At 40.3% G+C, this 17,236-nt stretch overlaps 1 protein-coding gene across 8 annotated transcripts in view; it reads left to right on the plus strand.

The window, feature by feature from the left end:
* The first annotated feature begins 206 nt into the window (after positions 1-206).
* Positions 207-17,236, plus strand: part of CACNA2D1 (calcium voltage-gated channel auxiliary subunit alpha2delta 1) — a 660,196-nt gene continuing 643,166 nt past the window's right edge. For 4 of the 8 annotated variants that reach the window (XM_065553653.1, XM_065553668.1, XM_065553689.1 and 1 more), the window contains exon 1: positions 341-754. In XM_065553653.1, coding sequence (XP_065409725.1) covers positions 660-754 — 95 coding nt within the window. In that variant the 5' untranslated portion in view covers positions 341-659. Of the gene's footprint in view, positions 755-17,236 lie in introns of all 8 variants that reach the window. The other 4 variants (XM_065553645.1, XM_065553650.1, XM_008178507.4 and 1 more) reach the window with 2 other exon arrangements.

Genomic DNA, 17,236 nt, shown 5'->3' on the forward strand with positions numbered 1-17,236 from the left:
TGCGAGGCTGCCTTGTGCAGGGCTTTCTAGCATGTGGCTGGCTGCGGGCTGGGGCTAAACAGCCCCCCTCCCACCCCCAAGCTCGGGAGATCAGATGCTGACTTTGGGAGTTCCTCCTATTCCTTGTATGGAAAGCGGCTCGCCGAGGCTCATCTAACACCCTCCCCCGCTGTGACTTTCCCCAGCTCCCTTTTCTTCTTGCTCGTAGCAGGGAAGCAAAGGAGAAATCTCCCAGCCTCTGCTGCTTCCCACAACTCACCCCCTCCAACACCCCCACGCCCGCCGCCGCCTCCTCCGCCTCTCCCTTCCCCTCCCCTCCTCCGCAATCGGGAATAAATCAGGGAAGGAGCGAGCCGGGCACGCCAGAGCGAGCAGAGATCTGTTCCAAAAGTAGCCCTGATGGCGGCGGATCGGATGGAGCCGGAGCTGCCGCTGGAGTAGCGGCGAGTCAGAGTATCTCCCTGGATCCCCCGCTCCACCCACAGATCTCAATCGGTCTCCTCCCCACCCCCAGCTCCGGTCCCTGCTGCTGTGCCCATCGCTGGGCGGCTCCTCGGAGAAGGGAGGACACTTTAAAAAGCAAAACAATCCCCTACTCATTTAATTTTATTATTTGTTCCGTCTCCGTGACTGGGGGGGATCGATCTTCGATCAGGAAGATGGCTGCTGGCTGGCTGCTAGTCTTTAGTCTGACACTTTTCCAGTCCCTGGTGATGAACCTGTCCTCCGAAGGACCCTTCCCTTCTGCCACAACGTAAGTCCCACCTGAGTTTGGATCTGGACTGGTTTTTGGTTTTAAATTGGGTGGTGGGGAAGGAAAGCGTTTCACTGGGAAAGTGTGTGTGTGTTTGGGAGAGGGTGGCGATTGTAATTTGCAGGAGAGTTCTCCTTCCTGGGGAGTGGGGGAGCCCTGATCATAAAGTGGTAACTGGGGTACACTGCAGGATTTTGGCTGCTTTTGTTTTATCGATCCAGGCTCTCCAATAGATGGTCACTGAGAAGAGCGAGAGCAAGACCAGGGGAAGCCAAGTACTATACTTTTGAGTCAAGGGATTTACATGAGAGCAACACTCCAGAGCAGATCCCAGTCTCTAAATATACCCCCAGCAGTTTAGCTGTGCTAAGAGGAAAGTTTCTAGTTGCACACATTCCCCTCTCCCCGCCCCCACCAGCTTCAAAGGTTATTTCTGTGTGACTGGAATTTTAACACTTTCTATTTTTAAAAATACTGTAGCAATTTCTTTTTTTCTTTTTAAAATAAAAGATGCATGAAATACATGTCCTTGCCTTTTCCATGCATGTTTCCAAGACAGTTGTTGTTATAATTTTTGGATGAAGATTTTAAATGTATGTATGCGCTCATTTCTACTTGGATTTCCTCCAGTTCACAACATTAATATTTTGACAGTTCCAGGGTTTGTTTTGTTCGTGTGGTTTTGTGTGTGCGCATGCATGTGCAAAAGCAGACTTTTTTGCATGTTTAAAGCAACATAAGTAAAGTAGCCGTGTTTTCATGCAGACTCTCAAACATTAGCCATCACAATAATTACTTAAGGGGATTCACCTTTGCATCTTCAAGAGAAATATTCTTAGTAATAGCTGTTTTATGTTGCTGTTTTGCATGGATGTAATAGAAAATTTTAAAGCGTTGCGCAGTTATTAACATGAAAGTGTATCCCTGAACAAAGCTAGGATCACATAATGAAAAGCATGCAAAACAAGAAAGACGGGGGGGGGGGGGAAATAGCCCAATATGTTATATTTTAGTTTCAGTCAGACACTTATAGGATAAGAAACAATGTGGACTAATGACCACATTTTCTTTTTAGAAGCACTTACTTTAGTTCCTGGGTTAAAACCTGTCATTAGATAACTTTATGTGGATAGCTCACTTTACATGCATTTTACATAAGAAAAACAAAGCTAAGGGTAGTTTTCTGTGTTGTTTGATGCTGGGCAGAATTTATTGTCCTGGCTCATTCTGTACAGGAGATTTCAGTGATTACCAGTAGTGCTTTTTCACCAATTAGTGCTGCTGGTGTGTTAGAATTGGTTTCAGTTCTCTGTGTTGGTTCTATTATGTATTGGAGCAAGACTAAAAGGATGCACACACTGGTACAAGAAAGAAAGGGATTAAGAAAGATAACTGCGTAACCACTTAATATCTTTTAGATTGCATAAATGAAGCCTTGCCTTTTCATTTTCATTTACTTCTATTTTCTTGGACTGAAAGAGTTACAAAGATGTGCTGTGTAAAACAAGAAGAGTTAACTAAAAAATAATGCTAGGATACCCGTCTTTTAAATCCTTGCTACTCTTAGACTTCACCATCCTAGATCAAAAGACTATCTCTTAGTGAATTGATAAATCATGTTATATACAATTATTCACAATTGATCTTCTCCTTAAATTTATCTAATTCGTAACAGAAAAAGAAATGGAAACAAACACGACGGAAAGCAGATACTATAATTTCCGAGTAGAATTATGGGTCTCTTTTTACTTTGAGATACTTTTTTAAAAATCTTAGGAGTCCACTCAGTTCATATTTGCTTCTTACAGTCACAGTTACTCTTACTATTCATGATGATAAGAGCAAACATCAGCAGAATAAGGTATTAGTTTATCAAAGAACTTTAATGATAAGGAATGCACAATAAAAATATCTTTTCTCTTGGTTAACAGCATTTATATGTTCTCCACAATCTACTTACTGTCTGTTTTTTTTAAATCAAGCCATTGAAATATTGTAGAAAGAATCCACAGTGTCGGCCTATCCTTCATAATAATGTATTTCCTCTCTTAAATGAAATCAAAGAGCAAATAAGTCTCATTTCATTTAGGAGACAGTTCAGCAGCCTGGTAGGAGGTCTTGTTTTGCAAAGAGTAATGATGTAACAGGTGAAGCCGAAAACAATGCTAGGATACTGCTTTTAACAACCGCGAGTTTAATGATATTTTGCTCACCAGTGTATAGGGTAAATGGGGAAGAACAAAGTGAAAATGACACAAGTGAAAATGTCTGTGAGTGTAAATCATTTTAGATGTAAATACCAGTAGTAACAAATAGAAAAAAGACTGAGGGGGTGGGAAGAAATGAAAGGGATACTATGGCCCCTGCGCAAGGATGACACTAATAGTTGAAAACCAAAGTCTGTTTAATGCCTGATATGTCACATTCATCTAAAAGTATTTTCCCAATATTTTTAATATGCACTCCTCTCTTTTATCATTTATTTGAAAAGTTGGTGTTAGAATATTGAATATTTGAATATTGCTTGGTTGGGTGTATTGTAATTTAAAAATTAGCATATACAAGGCTACAAAGTTGTTGATTTTATCAACAATTGTTTCCCACCCCATTATCCTGTGAATTTTGCATGAGTTAATGTCATTCTTATGAGATGTATCTTTCCTGCAGAACTCAAGAAATTCATGTAATCAATACAGTGATATAAAAATATATCTTTTTTTGGTAAAGAAAAACTCAAAAGCTTTCACTAGTGTCTCTTAGATACAATCTCAGGCATTTGATCAATTTCACTACTTTGGCTTTGATATGTTTACCCAGCAAAATAGGGAGAGTCAGCTTATTAGAAACATCTATACTGAATGAAATAGAAACCTGAGCTGTTCATTCAAAAGCAGAAAATATGTTATAGTCACATAGTGCTGCAAGCAGCCAACTTTAGAATATTTTAATCAGATTGAAGATTTTCTGTGTTGGGATATGCAGGCATATTGATGGATATAACTTGATCTTTTGATATAAGGTTTGACAACTGATCAATATATATTGCACATTTAGTTAAATATATCATTTTCACTGTGTCAAAATATTAAGGAATTATACAATGCACTAAATTATACAGTGCACTCAAATATACAGTGGTCTCTTATGTTTTGACTTCCAGTAATTCAGTCATATGTGCAACATTGCACACATTTTGCACTTGTATGAGAATATTTTTTTTATATGGCAGACCTATCATACTTGTAACTGAACTGCTGGTAAAAGTACACAATGCATTTCTTTCTTTCTAGTCTTATATGTACATTTAATGTCTCTATATATCTAGATACAATATTTTAATGTTAGATGTATTTTTTAATTTTATTTATAAGGACAACCTAGCACACTATTGGTGCTATATGAATAAAATAACAGTAATAAAAACATAATAAGCCATTTTAATTTCAGATTTTTTTTAAAACAGTTGTACTTTTGATATCAACTAAAAAGCAGTAATTACAGTAGTGCTGATATTTACTATAACACTGATTAACATAAAATGTAAATATGTACTCCATGCTTTGAGAGGACTAACTTGGATATTTTGTTACACAATTTAAAACTTAACAGTTAAGTGTTTGACAAATTTAGGATTGGATCCTATTAAATTCAATAGGACTGCTTTTGTGTATGTATTTGCAGGATTGGGCTCATAGTTTGGCTCTATCAAATCCTTTAAAACATTTTCTGTCTTTAGTTCTCTCTTTTTTTTAAAATGACTCTCTCCTAATGTTTGGATTTTAAAATAAGAAGTATAAGTTCATGACATAACCGAGACAGACTTTGTCACTTGGAATGAGTTATAAGATTTATTAATATTATTCAGAATATGTAAAATATGCGAGAATAACAAGGAAATTGTGCATATACTTATAGACAAGCAAACATTTAGTAAATAAAGGTCTAATCCTGCAAACACTTACTCATGTGAATCACCCTTTCTCTCTTTTATGTCATTAGGATTACTCATTGAAGTAAGGATGACACACATGAAAGGACTGGGATCTTTATCTTTTGGTTTTTGTGCATGGTCCTACCAAGTGTAATTCTACCATTAATAACTATACAGGCTAGACTTGATATTCTGTATCACTTTCTGTATTAAATGATTAGTGACAAAAGGTGGACAGAAGACATTCACAGTGTGTATTTTAAATGTGCTGATAAACGTACATACTTTATTTTGATACTTCCAGTATAATGATTATTTGATCCTTTTATTAAAAAAAATCTTTGATAGCAAAATATCCTATTTAGCTTTGAAACTAGTTGTAATATATCAAGTACTAGCACTTTTGAAAATAGCATTGTTTTGGTATATTCAGAAATACTCTCTGCTATAAAAAATACCCCACTGACGTGAGCCTTCATGTAAATGGAACAGAGAGAGGGAGCCAAAAGATGTAATGCACTTAGAAACAGAGAAGTGAAGTATCACCTCTTGGTGTGTTCTCAGCATCATGTGTCTGAGTGCCAAACACTACACAAGATGTGTAAAACCACAGGTGCCTAAAACACAGTCTTATGAATGTATGTCTAGTAGAAATAAATTTAAAGCAGAGTGCAAAATAGCTTGGTGACCAGTATTGTTTTCCTTTTGTGTGTGTATGTATATCAGTGTGCATGATGGTGATAAACGAAAGTTATTTGGATTCGCAGAATATGATTCCATTTATTATATTTATTATCAGTGAATGGGAGTTTCTTGGTATTTTGGTTTTATTTCTTTCCCTCTTGTTAGTGTTTTGATGTCCCCTCTCCTCTCCATTCCCATGGTTTTTTCTTCTAAGGTTTTCAAACCTACAGCTGTTACATTTTATTAGGTATGAAAATCTAAACTGAAAACTTGCAGCATAGTCACTGATCAGAAAGAGATTTTCATTGAAATAAATCAGTGGTTTAGGGTTCTTGCCATCTTTAATCTTACAATGATGCTATTTTCAGAACTGCATTGCTCATACCCTACAAAATGATTTTATCCAAGAACTCAGCTGCTAGAAAGAGAGGGAGGGAGCCTGGCAGTATGTTAGTTTTATATGTGTTCACTTAAATAGAAGGCCTTTGGTGTAGATATTTTTAAAAAACAATATTAATTTAGCTGAACACTTTAATTTGGGGGAGGGAAGTGGTTAAATTTTAGTTTAACCTTTTGCAAACGAAAAACAGTAAACTGGGTTACACAAATCCACTGGTAACTGAGGTTAGACCTTTTAATGCCTTGATCCTCCGTCCCTTACTCATGTGAGCAGCTCTTACCAAAGCAAGTAATCTCATTTAAACCAATGAACTATAATAAGATTTGAGGGTTGCAGTCCTGGGTAGTATAACAGAGAGAAGAAAATAGACCAATCCTACTCGAATTTGTTTTAATGGAAGCAGGATTGGGCCCAAAACTCCCTGGTATTTTTATAGATGAACTAGAGTTTCTCATCCCTGTATGCCTATATATATATTTTGTTTAGCGAGTTTATAAAGATATTCGTGACTAATGCCAAATTGTGGACTTGGGATAAAAACCCTTTCCTCTGCTTAGGAAGAAGAAACTTCACCAATCTATAATGCTGGGAATCAAATTGTTACTTGGACCCCAACTGTAATTTTGCTAAAGTCAAATGCTGTGCTTTATTTTTTGTCTCTAGTAAATACTGAATCAGGCTTATTTACAGAAATGATACAAACTTATTTTCTGGATTTAAGCATTTAGTGACTCTAACACCTTGAAAAAATGCAAAGGTTTCTAATTACACCTCTACCCCAATATAACGCGACCCGATATAACACGAATTCGGATATAACGCGGTAAAGCAGTGCTCCGGGGGGGTCAGGGCTGCGCACTCCAGTGGATCAAAGCAAGTTCAATATAACGCAGTTTCACCTGTAACGCGGTAAGATTTTTTGGCTCCCGAGGACAGCGTTATATTGAGGTAGAGGTGTACCAAAAAAACAAAAAAAACCCTAAAAACATATTCCTCATTTTTCTCCCTTGGGTAATCCCTATTCTCAGTGCTCTGATTACTATCAAAGCTCTCCAGTATGAGCACGTCATTCTGTCTACTGTCATTAAATGATGAGTATCAATCAATATTTAAATTATATGTGAATGAGAATGCAGCCCCAGTTTTTCTTTTTGTACTTACTAAAGAACCCGATCCTACAACACCTTTCTCATTCATATAGTTCTCTCACATCAGTGATCCCACTGTCCCCTTGAACTACTCCTATGATTTGCAGGATTGGGCCCAAAGCTCGGATTTTGTAGCAATAAATGGTATTGCAAATAATAATGAACTGAACGCTGCAATTACATATTATGGGCTTGATTCTCATCACTTCTGATTGATACCCCTATAAATGAGGAGAGAATTTGTCCAGTATCTTATTTTGAATATGCTTTTTGGCTCTAACAGCATAATTATTTCCATATAATACTCTACTGATTGTAGAAATGGTTTAAATACAAACTGCAAATATATAATATTAATAGCCGAATCCTGCCCTCAGCTGAACTTGTAACACCTTGATGACATTAATGTGCTGGTTTGAGTTTAACTGAGGACAAAGTTGGGTCCAATAAGTCTAATTTTCTAGGACATTCAGTCAAATCTAGCCTGCTAATTATGCATATTGCAGTAGAACGTGGGTGGGATTTTCAAAAGAGCCGGAGTGACTTAAGAGCCTGTACATACCTTATTGAAAATCAATTGGACTTCTGCTCCTAAATCACATCAGCACCTTTAAAAATCCCAGTTTGTATCAGAGGAGTATATCTAGGGGCCTTATTGCATAAACCTTACTCAAGCTAAAGCCCATGGCAACTTTGCCTGCATAGGGGCTGCTGGTTGGGGCCTCGGGTGTTTCCCAGGTGTGGAGTACTACACCTTTTTGAAACTGAGATTAGTTCAGATTGTGCCCCCATCAGCAGAGTCCTCAGCGGCATCTCCATCTTCCCATGCCCTGAGAGCTTGGATTTATGCAGTGAGGGGGCTGGGTCTCAGCAGGCCTGACACAGGAAGAGGCTGATCCCACAATGGACTGAGGCAACATGGGTGATACACATCGCTCCCTCTCACGAAGATCCCCCTAGTAAAAGTGACACAGAATGGAACTTTGTTGGTGGAGCTGACGTTTGATGAGGTGGAATTGTTGTCCAAAGGGTGACCCCAAAGCAGATGTCCGATGAAGCAGGGTTATCAGTTACAGGGGGCACAGATCCTATCTGTATAATAAGTGCCAATGCTCATTCCACATGGAGGCCAGTCCTGGCCCTGATGTTGTTTGAAAGAATAAAAGCAACGATGCTGATATAACAAACTTGCAAAAGCCTTGATGTTTCCCCCGCTGTTTTATTTTTCTGGGCTTTTGTTGAGACATCATTAAATATATAGTGTTGTGCCAGAGCGTAGAGAACGCACATGATTTACAAAGGGAAAAATGTCAACTATGGCTTTGTACATGATTGCTTCATTTGTTTACAAACGACTGTCTTTAATGGGAATTAATAGTAAATTAATGAATTATGTAATGATGGGATTGATATTTGAAAGATAATATCCCTATGTTCCATACAGTTTCACTCCTGAGCACATTTCCACTGTGACAAAAATCAGTACTAAATGTGTCTGATCTGTATTCCTTAAAAGGTGTGAACATTTGTTACCATACAGTAACCTCACTTACATCAATGAGATATCTTCCATGAGCAGTGACTTCTTATTTGAGTCAAGTTTTGCCGAATCAAACCCCATGTTTTATATTCTTGATTTGGGGTCAGAATCTGACCCTAATCAATGAACCTTTGTTGAGAAGCCCCATTCATATCAGTGGGGTTATTTGCATGGGCAAGAACTCATCATATGAGTAAGGATTTGCAGATTAGGCCCATCGCTCTCTTTTGTTTTTATTTTTAAATAACTAAAAATAATGGGTCCTATCTTGCTCCCATTCAGTTCAATAGGAGTTTTTCATTTACTTCAATGGGAGCAAGATCAGACCTAAAATTCCCCCCTCCTCCTCTTAGAATGTCAAGGTTGGATGGGACCTCTGGAGGTTATCTAGTCCAACCCCCTGCTCAAAGCAGGACCAATCCCCAACTAAATCCCCAAATGGCCCCCTCAAGGATTGAGCTCACAATCCTGGGTTTAGGAGGCCGATGCTCAAACCACTGAACTATCCCTCCCCCATATGTGCCAGTGGTGGAATAGAGAGGCAGGAAGCTGGATTTTTGTTCCTCGTATGATTTTTGCTATTTATTTACAAAGATTCTAACAAGTTTATGAAAAAGATTGACATTATATTGCATCAACAAATCAGCAAGCTTTTGCAGTTAATTACAGTAATTCAAAATCAGACTGTCTTTATTTGAGGCAGTCCCTGAAATACTCATAGCATATGAATGTGGGGTTATAATATTTATGGTTATAATAAACCTTGCTTCTATGGGATTTTTTTATGCTCTTTAATTACCTTCTCTGCTGCTCTCCCCTTCCCTGCTTTTTAAGAGTTCAATAGGAGAAAGAATACAGATCAGCTGTGATAGATACAGATTTTGCAAATAATGATTTGGACCCTGGTACCTGAAATTGGGTCGGTGTGTTCAGAGCCCAGTCCTGCCGCCCTTACTCACCTGACTCACATAACTTCAGCTGGGCTACATGTGTGAATACGTCAAGCAAAATTTGGCTCATGTGTAGCAAAAGCTCCGATGTGACTAGATAGAGTAAAATAAAGATTGCAGTCATCGTTTTCCTTGGCATGCTACCGAAAGTGCATTTTGTTTTGGATGCCTTAGTGCAGCCATATTTTCTGAGGTAACAATTTTTACCTTAGGATAGCTCCTCCATATGACATCATTGGGGGTTGGGCTCTGTGAGTTTATTCTGGAAGTGCAGCTATTGCATGCGTCATGTTCCCCTCTGCACTTTGCCAGTTTCCCAGAAGCCATCAATGCAGGAAGTGATATGGGTAAAAACACCTTATACAATATATAATGTATTTTATTATTATCATTATTAAAAAAATTATAGAAAGAATAACATTCTGTACTAGGCTCTATGTCACGCTGTCAAAAATGACATTACCTGTTCCTGAGTCACTGGTAACTTGGAATTAAATAATCTTATGAATCAGTGTCCTAGTAGACAAAGCACAATATGGGGTATTAGTTTGTGTCTGCGACAGACCACCAAACCACACTATGGAACAGAATCCTTACTCACCTATTTGGAGTGTGCAGGAAAAAAACAACTGTGTGATTGTGGGGGACTTCAATATGAGCGACATACGCTGGAAGTATCATGCTGCCAGTACTAAAACATCCTTGGAATTTCTAAATATTATAGAATTCAGTTCAAACTCAACGTGTTGCATCCAACCCAGGGGAATTTAATATTAGACCACATCTTGACAGATAAAGAGAAACTGGTCACAGAACTAAATATTAATGGTAGCTTAGGTACAAGTGACCATGACTTGATCACATTTCTAATGTGCAAACTGAATAAAGTCCAGACCAGTAATAAATATACTTGATGCTTAAAAGGGCCTGTTTTACAAAGCTGAAAACAATTACAAGTTAGATCAGCTCAGAGGAAAAAATTTAATCAGAAAAATGTGAATGATAATTAGGAATTGTTTAAGAACACTTTACTAGATGCCAAAAGGCTGCAATCCTACAACCAAGGAAGAAGGATGTCATGGTTAAAAAAACAACCTGGTTTATAAGGGAAGTGAAGGCAGCTATAAAAAATAATAATATATAACAAATGGAGGAATGAGAGTAAGGAATTGTAAATAAAAAAAAAATCCTTTGGGAAGTAAAGGAACACAAGGAGAAATTTATGGCCAGCAGTATAGGATAACAAGAAGTTCAAGTATGTTAGGAATAAAAAGAATCCTAACAATGGTATTGGTCCATTAATAGATGGAACTGGTGGAATTATTAATGAAAATGCAGAAAAGCCAGAATAGTTCAATAACTATTTATGTTCTGTATTTGGGGAAAAAACAGATAACGATGTTATATGATAACACACTTTCCATTATATTAGCATCTCAGAAGGATGTTCAACAGCAGCTACTACAGTTAAACATTTTTAAATCAGCAGGTCTGGATAACTTGCATCCAAGAGTTTTAAAAGACCTGGCTGAGGAGCTTGCTGGACCATTAATATTTGTTGTTGTTTACAATAAGTCTTGAAAAACTGGGGAAGTTTCAGAACACTGGAAGAAAGCTAATTTTGTGACAATATTTAACAAAGCATAAACAGGATGACCCACAGGTAGTTATAAGCCTCTGAGTTTGATGTGGGTCTCTGGTAAGATAATGAAGCATCTGATACAGGACTTGATTAATAAAGAATTAAAGGAGGGTAATATAATTAATGCCAATCAATATGGGTTTATGGAAAATAGATTCTATCAAACTAATTTGTAATCTCATCAACAAAAGATATCAAGTGTGGTTGATAAAGATAATAATGTTGCTGTAATATACTTAAACTTCTGTATGGTGTTTGACTTGGTACTGGATGATATTTTGATTAAAAACTAGAATGATGTAAAACATGGCACACTTTACATGGATTAAAAGCTGGTTAACTGATAGGTCTCAAAATACAATTGTAAATGGGGAATCATCATTGAATAGATGTGTTTCTAATGTGGTCCATCAGGGATCAGTTCTTGACCCTGTGCTAGTTAACATAATTTTCAATGACCTGGAAGGAAACATAAAATCAGCACTGATGAAGTTTGCAGATGACGGAAAAATTGGGGGAGTGGTAAATAATGAAGAGGACAAGTCACTGATGCAGCGTGATCTGAATCACTGTGTAAGTTGAGCACAAGCAAACACTATGCATTTAATATGGTTAAATGTATAATATAGGAACAAAGAATGTAGGCCATACTTACAGGATGGGGGACTCTATCCTGGGAAGCCGTGATTCAGAAGAAGATTTTGGGGTCATGGTGGATAATCAGCTGAACATATGATACAAGTGTTATGCTGTGGCCAAAAGGGCAAATGCCTCCCTTGGATGCATGAACAGGGGAATCTCAATTAGTAGAGAGGCTAATTTTACCTCTGTATTCAGCACTAGTGCAACTGCTGCTGCAATACTGTGTCCATTTCTGATGTCCGCAATTCAAGAAATATGTTCATAAATTGGAGAGGGTTCACAGAAGAGTCACAAGAATGATTAAAGGATTAGACAACATGCCTTAAAGTGGTAGACTTGAGGAGCTCAATCTATGTAGCCTAACAAGGAGAAGGTTTAGGGATGACTTAATCACTGTCTGTAAGTACTGACGTGAGAAACAAATATTTAATAATGGGCTCTTCAGTCTAGTAGAGAAAGGTAGAACAAGATCCAATGACTGGATGTAGAAGCTAGACAAATTCAGACTGGAAATAAGGCATAAATCTTTAACTGTGAGAGTAATTAACTGTTGGAACAATTTACCAAGGGTTGTGGTGGGCTCTTCGTCACTGGCAATTGTTAAATCAAGATTAAATGTTTTTCTAAACTATATTCTCTAGGAATTATTTTTGGAGAAGTTCTATAGCCTGTGGGTTATAGGAGGTCAGACTAGATGATCACAATGGTACCTTCTGGCCTTGGAATCTATGCCTCTATGAATTATTAAATTCCTAAGGTATTTAAAAGACTTTCTACAGAACCTTGTTAAATGTCTACAGAACCCTGTTGGTTTCACCCTTATTACATTCAGTAGCACTTCTCTAGCCAGGAGCAGTAATTCCATTCTATATCTATAACCGCTCTTCAAGAGGGATTGAGGTGGAGGTGTGGGGGCCAGAGTGCTAAAGGGAGCTGTATCTGAGATTGGGTGGGATAGAACATTGAAATACTGCATAAAGAGGGTTGGCCTTCTACAGTGGTAGGAGGTATGCACAGGTCCACATGCATTACCTAGTCAATCTGTTGGTGTTGCCAACTGTGCCCCCTTCCTCGGGGCTAAAACCATCCCCATGAGTGGATGATGCAGTTTCAATGGTATTTTTTCTGCAGAAGAATAACGAGAAAGGAGACTAAAGGGAGGGGTATTGTTTTTCTGCTTTAAATCCCCGTGGGCAAATATATTACATTATAGTTAAACTGGTTCAGTCTTTTCATATTGAGTCTCTCTGTGGGCTTGTTCTAGTCACTTAAAATCTGTGCCTCAGTTTTCCTCATTTATTAAATGGGGGTAATACTTACCTACTTCACAGGTGCCCAGTTTTACAGATGAGGGGCCTAGTACCTAGCCAAATGGGGGGGAGGGGACTGTCTAGATTAATTTGTTACTTAAGGTTTGTAAAGCCCTTTATGAATGAAAAGTGGTTTTATTTTTATACTCTCATTTTGCCTCAGAAAGCTGCATACACGTGATCTTTCCTGACAGGATAGTAATTCTGATTTATCTGCTTCCCGCGGCAGATGCTTTTTATAGAACAAATGAAAAGTTGCTGTCACACCTAACCCTCCCCCCCTTTTTTGGTGACTGAAGGCCTGGGGCGTTAGGAGAGTTAATCCCCCAAATCTTTACTCCTGGGATGTACACAGATTGTAAAACATAAGCTCGGTAGCATTTTTAGAAACTAACACAGGAGTCAGCAAAAATGTACAGACAGCACTGTGAAAAAGACCAGCATATCTGATTCATGCCAGCAGTTAGTTACACTCATTTTGATATACCCCCATCATTTCCCCAAATGAGAACACCTGAGGGGCTTATTTCTGGAATTAATGAGCTCCTGGAGTTCCCACTGACGACAGTCGGAACTGGGGGTGCTCAGCTCATTTGAAAATGGGCCATAAACATCTTGAGTGTTCTCTAATGAAAACAGAGAGGGAGGCTAGTCCAGAGGTTAGGATGCTAGCCTAGGACCCATCCTACCTTGCAGGGGTGGTGTGTGAATAAATACATTACAGACAGAGGGGAGAATGGGAGCCACGTAAGTACTTAAGATAAATAGAGCTACTTAATGAAATTACTTCCAAGGAATACGCACACATGTTGCATGGGAGGCAGTTTAGTTGGGGGTGGATTTATTACAGACTATGAATTAATGCTATTACTAATGATAACCACTGAAGTAGCAAGTTTTTCAAATGCGAGTAACAGGCCTCTCCATGGTAATCATTTTTGACATGCACAACAGAAGGAAATTTGTATAATCCTTACAATGTTAATTTATTACATTCAAAGTCACTTTCTTGTGTGGCATCTTGTTGCATTTGGCTTTTGCAGAAATGCTAGATTTGCAAGTGAGTGGGTGATCTGCATGAAGTGGTAAGGAGATTACATTAAATTAAATAGGTGGGACGAAATTCTGTTCTATATCTGAAGGCAGAATCTGGCTAAATTAATCCGGGTGTGACTTCAGTGGCATTACACCAAGGATGAATTTGGTGTAAATGTGCATGCATAAACGTCAACAGATATAATTTGGGACCTGAGTCTGATCTCCCTTACATCAGCATAAGTCAGAAGTAATTCTACTGAAGTGAATAGAAGTTATATTGGTGAATGCAAGAAGAGAATCAGGCCTGTACCATATACAACCAAGGTTCAGGACGAATCTGCATAAAATAATTTCTTATTGTGCATATGCAGGTTTTAATCCTCGGGGAATGAGTCATCACTGTCAAGGCCCGATTGTGTAGATTGTATAAAATAAAATGTATTACATGATCATATTAGGCTACACAAAGGGAAATAGTAACATATCACAAAGGAAACCATGCATGATATCAGATGTGGTCATTTGTCTTCCCCTTAAATTATCAGCTCTGACATCACTTCATTGTCTATGCATTGCTGAGCAAGTGTCCATGTAAAAGAGGACTTTTTAACATGCTATAAGGTATGGCAAATTGTTCCTTCAGATTAGCAACAAATGCTGTTTTGTATACATATGTGATTGCAAAGAAAGTATTTTCCCTGTTTAAAACACTGTATATTGTCTAATACTGTGAAGTCTAAAATGTAAATGGCTTTCACACGTTTTGCCTTTTTTTTTTTTCTTTTTTTAAAGAAGCAATTAGTTGTAGAGCTCAGCATTTCATTTCAGCATGGGTAGGAATGATCAAAGTCATTTTTTTTAACCCCTCATTATGCAGAGCTGATTACCTAGTCCACCATCTGGTGCAAAAGCTTGATTTTTTTTTTCAGGTATTTATATTTAAAATCTTCACAAAATCTAAAACATCAGAGTTCTGCAAAGTAAAATCTTGATCTTTGTCGCAAGAGATATATTGGAAAATATTTACCTTCTCTCTTCTCCACCGGGAGTTGAAATATACAACGGGGTTTAAAGAAGAGGCTAGTCTAGGGGTCAGAATGGGGTGTAGGAATGCCTGGGTTATATTCTCCTTTCAATGCCGGGTTTACAATGGCGCCAGTGTCTCCATGGAGCTGGGCCCATGTTCAGATGTGGCCCCGGCCTGCTCTGCTTGCACTGCTCCCTGAGACACCGCCAGCCTGCTGGCTCCCCCAACCCACCACTTGCTCCCCCAACCCACCACTTGCTCCTCTCGGCTTGCCTTCCAGCCGAGGTCTCCTGTCCGCCCCCCGCCCATGACTTGGTCCTCTTGCCCTGCCTCTGGCCGAGGGCTCCTCTCTGCCTCCTGACCGGACCACAGTGCGCCTCCGGCTCTGGGCAGTCTCTGCTTCCCACCACCTGTGGGGGCTCGCCTGTCTCCCCAGAGCTGAGCCGCCTGGGACTGGTACAGAAGCCTGGCCAGTCTCAGCCAGGTGGTGGTGGGGGGAAAGTGTGGGGGGGTTTGGCTGGGCTCTTCCAGGCAAGTGGGTCCTGAGGGAACCTGGCTGATCACGGCACTCCCGAGGGGCTGGAGCGATTTCCCCACCTGGGACCAGACCTGGCTGCCCCGCTGGCTGAGCCCGGCAGACACAGTCGCCTCCCAGCAGGGCTGGTGAGTGTGACCGGGAGACAGGATGTCGGGGAGTGGGTCTCTGGAGGGGTTTGGGTGGGGGTGCTGGGCTGTGAGGGGGCGGGGAAGATCTCTGTGTGTTGGAGTATTAAGGAGTGGGAGGTCTCAGGGGGGGTGCTGGGCCATTATGGTGGGGCTGTGGGCAGGGGGGTGCTGGGCAAGGGTGGTGTTGTGCAAGGAGCTGTGAATTTGTGGGGGAGGGGACTCTGGGGGATGCACTGGGCATAGTGGGTCCAGGGGGCACTGACCATAGGGAGTCAGGGGGGTGTTGGGCAGAGGGGCTGTGTGCTGTGGCGTGGCATGGGCCTACTTCCGAGGGGAAGGGGCATGCTGGCAGCACAGGGCCGGGTGGGCCACTGTGCATCTGGCAACTGCCAGTTTGTAAATAGTGCCCTCGCACTGGTCTGGATGGAGCAGAGCCGCCCTGCTATGGCATGCCCCATTGCCTCTGGCTGGCCTCTTGCTCCAGAGACTGACACCCCCCCCCCACGCCATGCTCCATTGCCAGGAGCGGCGCCAGAGTTTTTGCCGCCCTAGGCGGGGGGTCCTTCTGCGCTCCCGGTCTTCGGCGGCAATTCTGCAGCAGGGGGTCTTTCCGCACTCCCGGTCTTCGGGGCACTTCAGCGGCGGGTCCTGGAGCGCGGAAGGACCCCCCGCCGCAGAATTGCTGCCCCCCAAATCCTGCTGCCCTAGGCAATCGCCTAGGTCACCTAAATGGAAACGCCGGCCCTGCATTGCCCCAATGGGGGCCCACAAATATGTTTGACACGGGGCCCACAAAAGGTTAATCCAGCCCTCTCTCCTGCGTAAGGTCAGGGGCTGGGAGTTAGAAGAACTCTTATACTATTGACTCACTGTATGATCTTCAGCAAGTGATTTAGGTCTTGATCCTGTAGAGCACTCTCAGTTTCCATTAAACATAACGACATTGGGAGGTGGCTGCTCTCAGCACCTTATAGAATCAACCCCTTAAGCTTCTCAGTGCCTTAGTTTCCCAGTCCGCAAAACGGGGCCTAACAATACTCATCACTCCCTCACTGGGATGTTGGAAGACATAATTGGTGAATTTGTTCATGGAAGTAGGTACTTGCATGTGCAAACAGGGTCACTGTGCACACAAATTGGCATTTTTACACACAAATATCCATTATGCGTCACAAATAGAGATTTTTCCTCCCTGCCGTTTCTGCAAGGGGGAAACGGCTGGGGGGAAAAATCTCTATTTGTGACGCATAATGGATACTTGGTGCTTAAGATTAAGCACCAGCGACTGAAACTTTGGTTCCATGTTTTTATTCATCCGGAGCCCAGTTCTGCCATCTATACACTGAGTGTAGTATCTTACTCCACAAGTAGTCCATTGAGGACAATGGAACAATCTATTAATGAAGTATTACAACAGTAAGGAACTGGGCTCACAATGTACTTGTGACACAATTTTGTCATCTTAGTTATAAAGTTACTTCAACCCAATCTAAATAAAATATTT

This window comes from Chrysemys picta, chromosome 1 (genome assembly GCF_011386835.1).
Source record: "Chrysemys picta bellii isolate R12L10 chromosome 1, ASM1138683v2, whole genome shotgun sequence".
Taxonomy (NCBI): domain Eukaryota; kingdom Metazoa; phylum Chordata; order Testudines; family Emydidae; genus Chrysemys; species Chrysemys picta.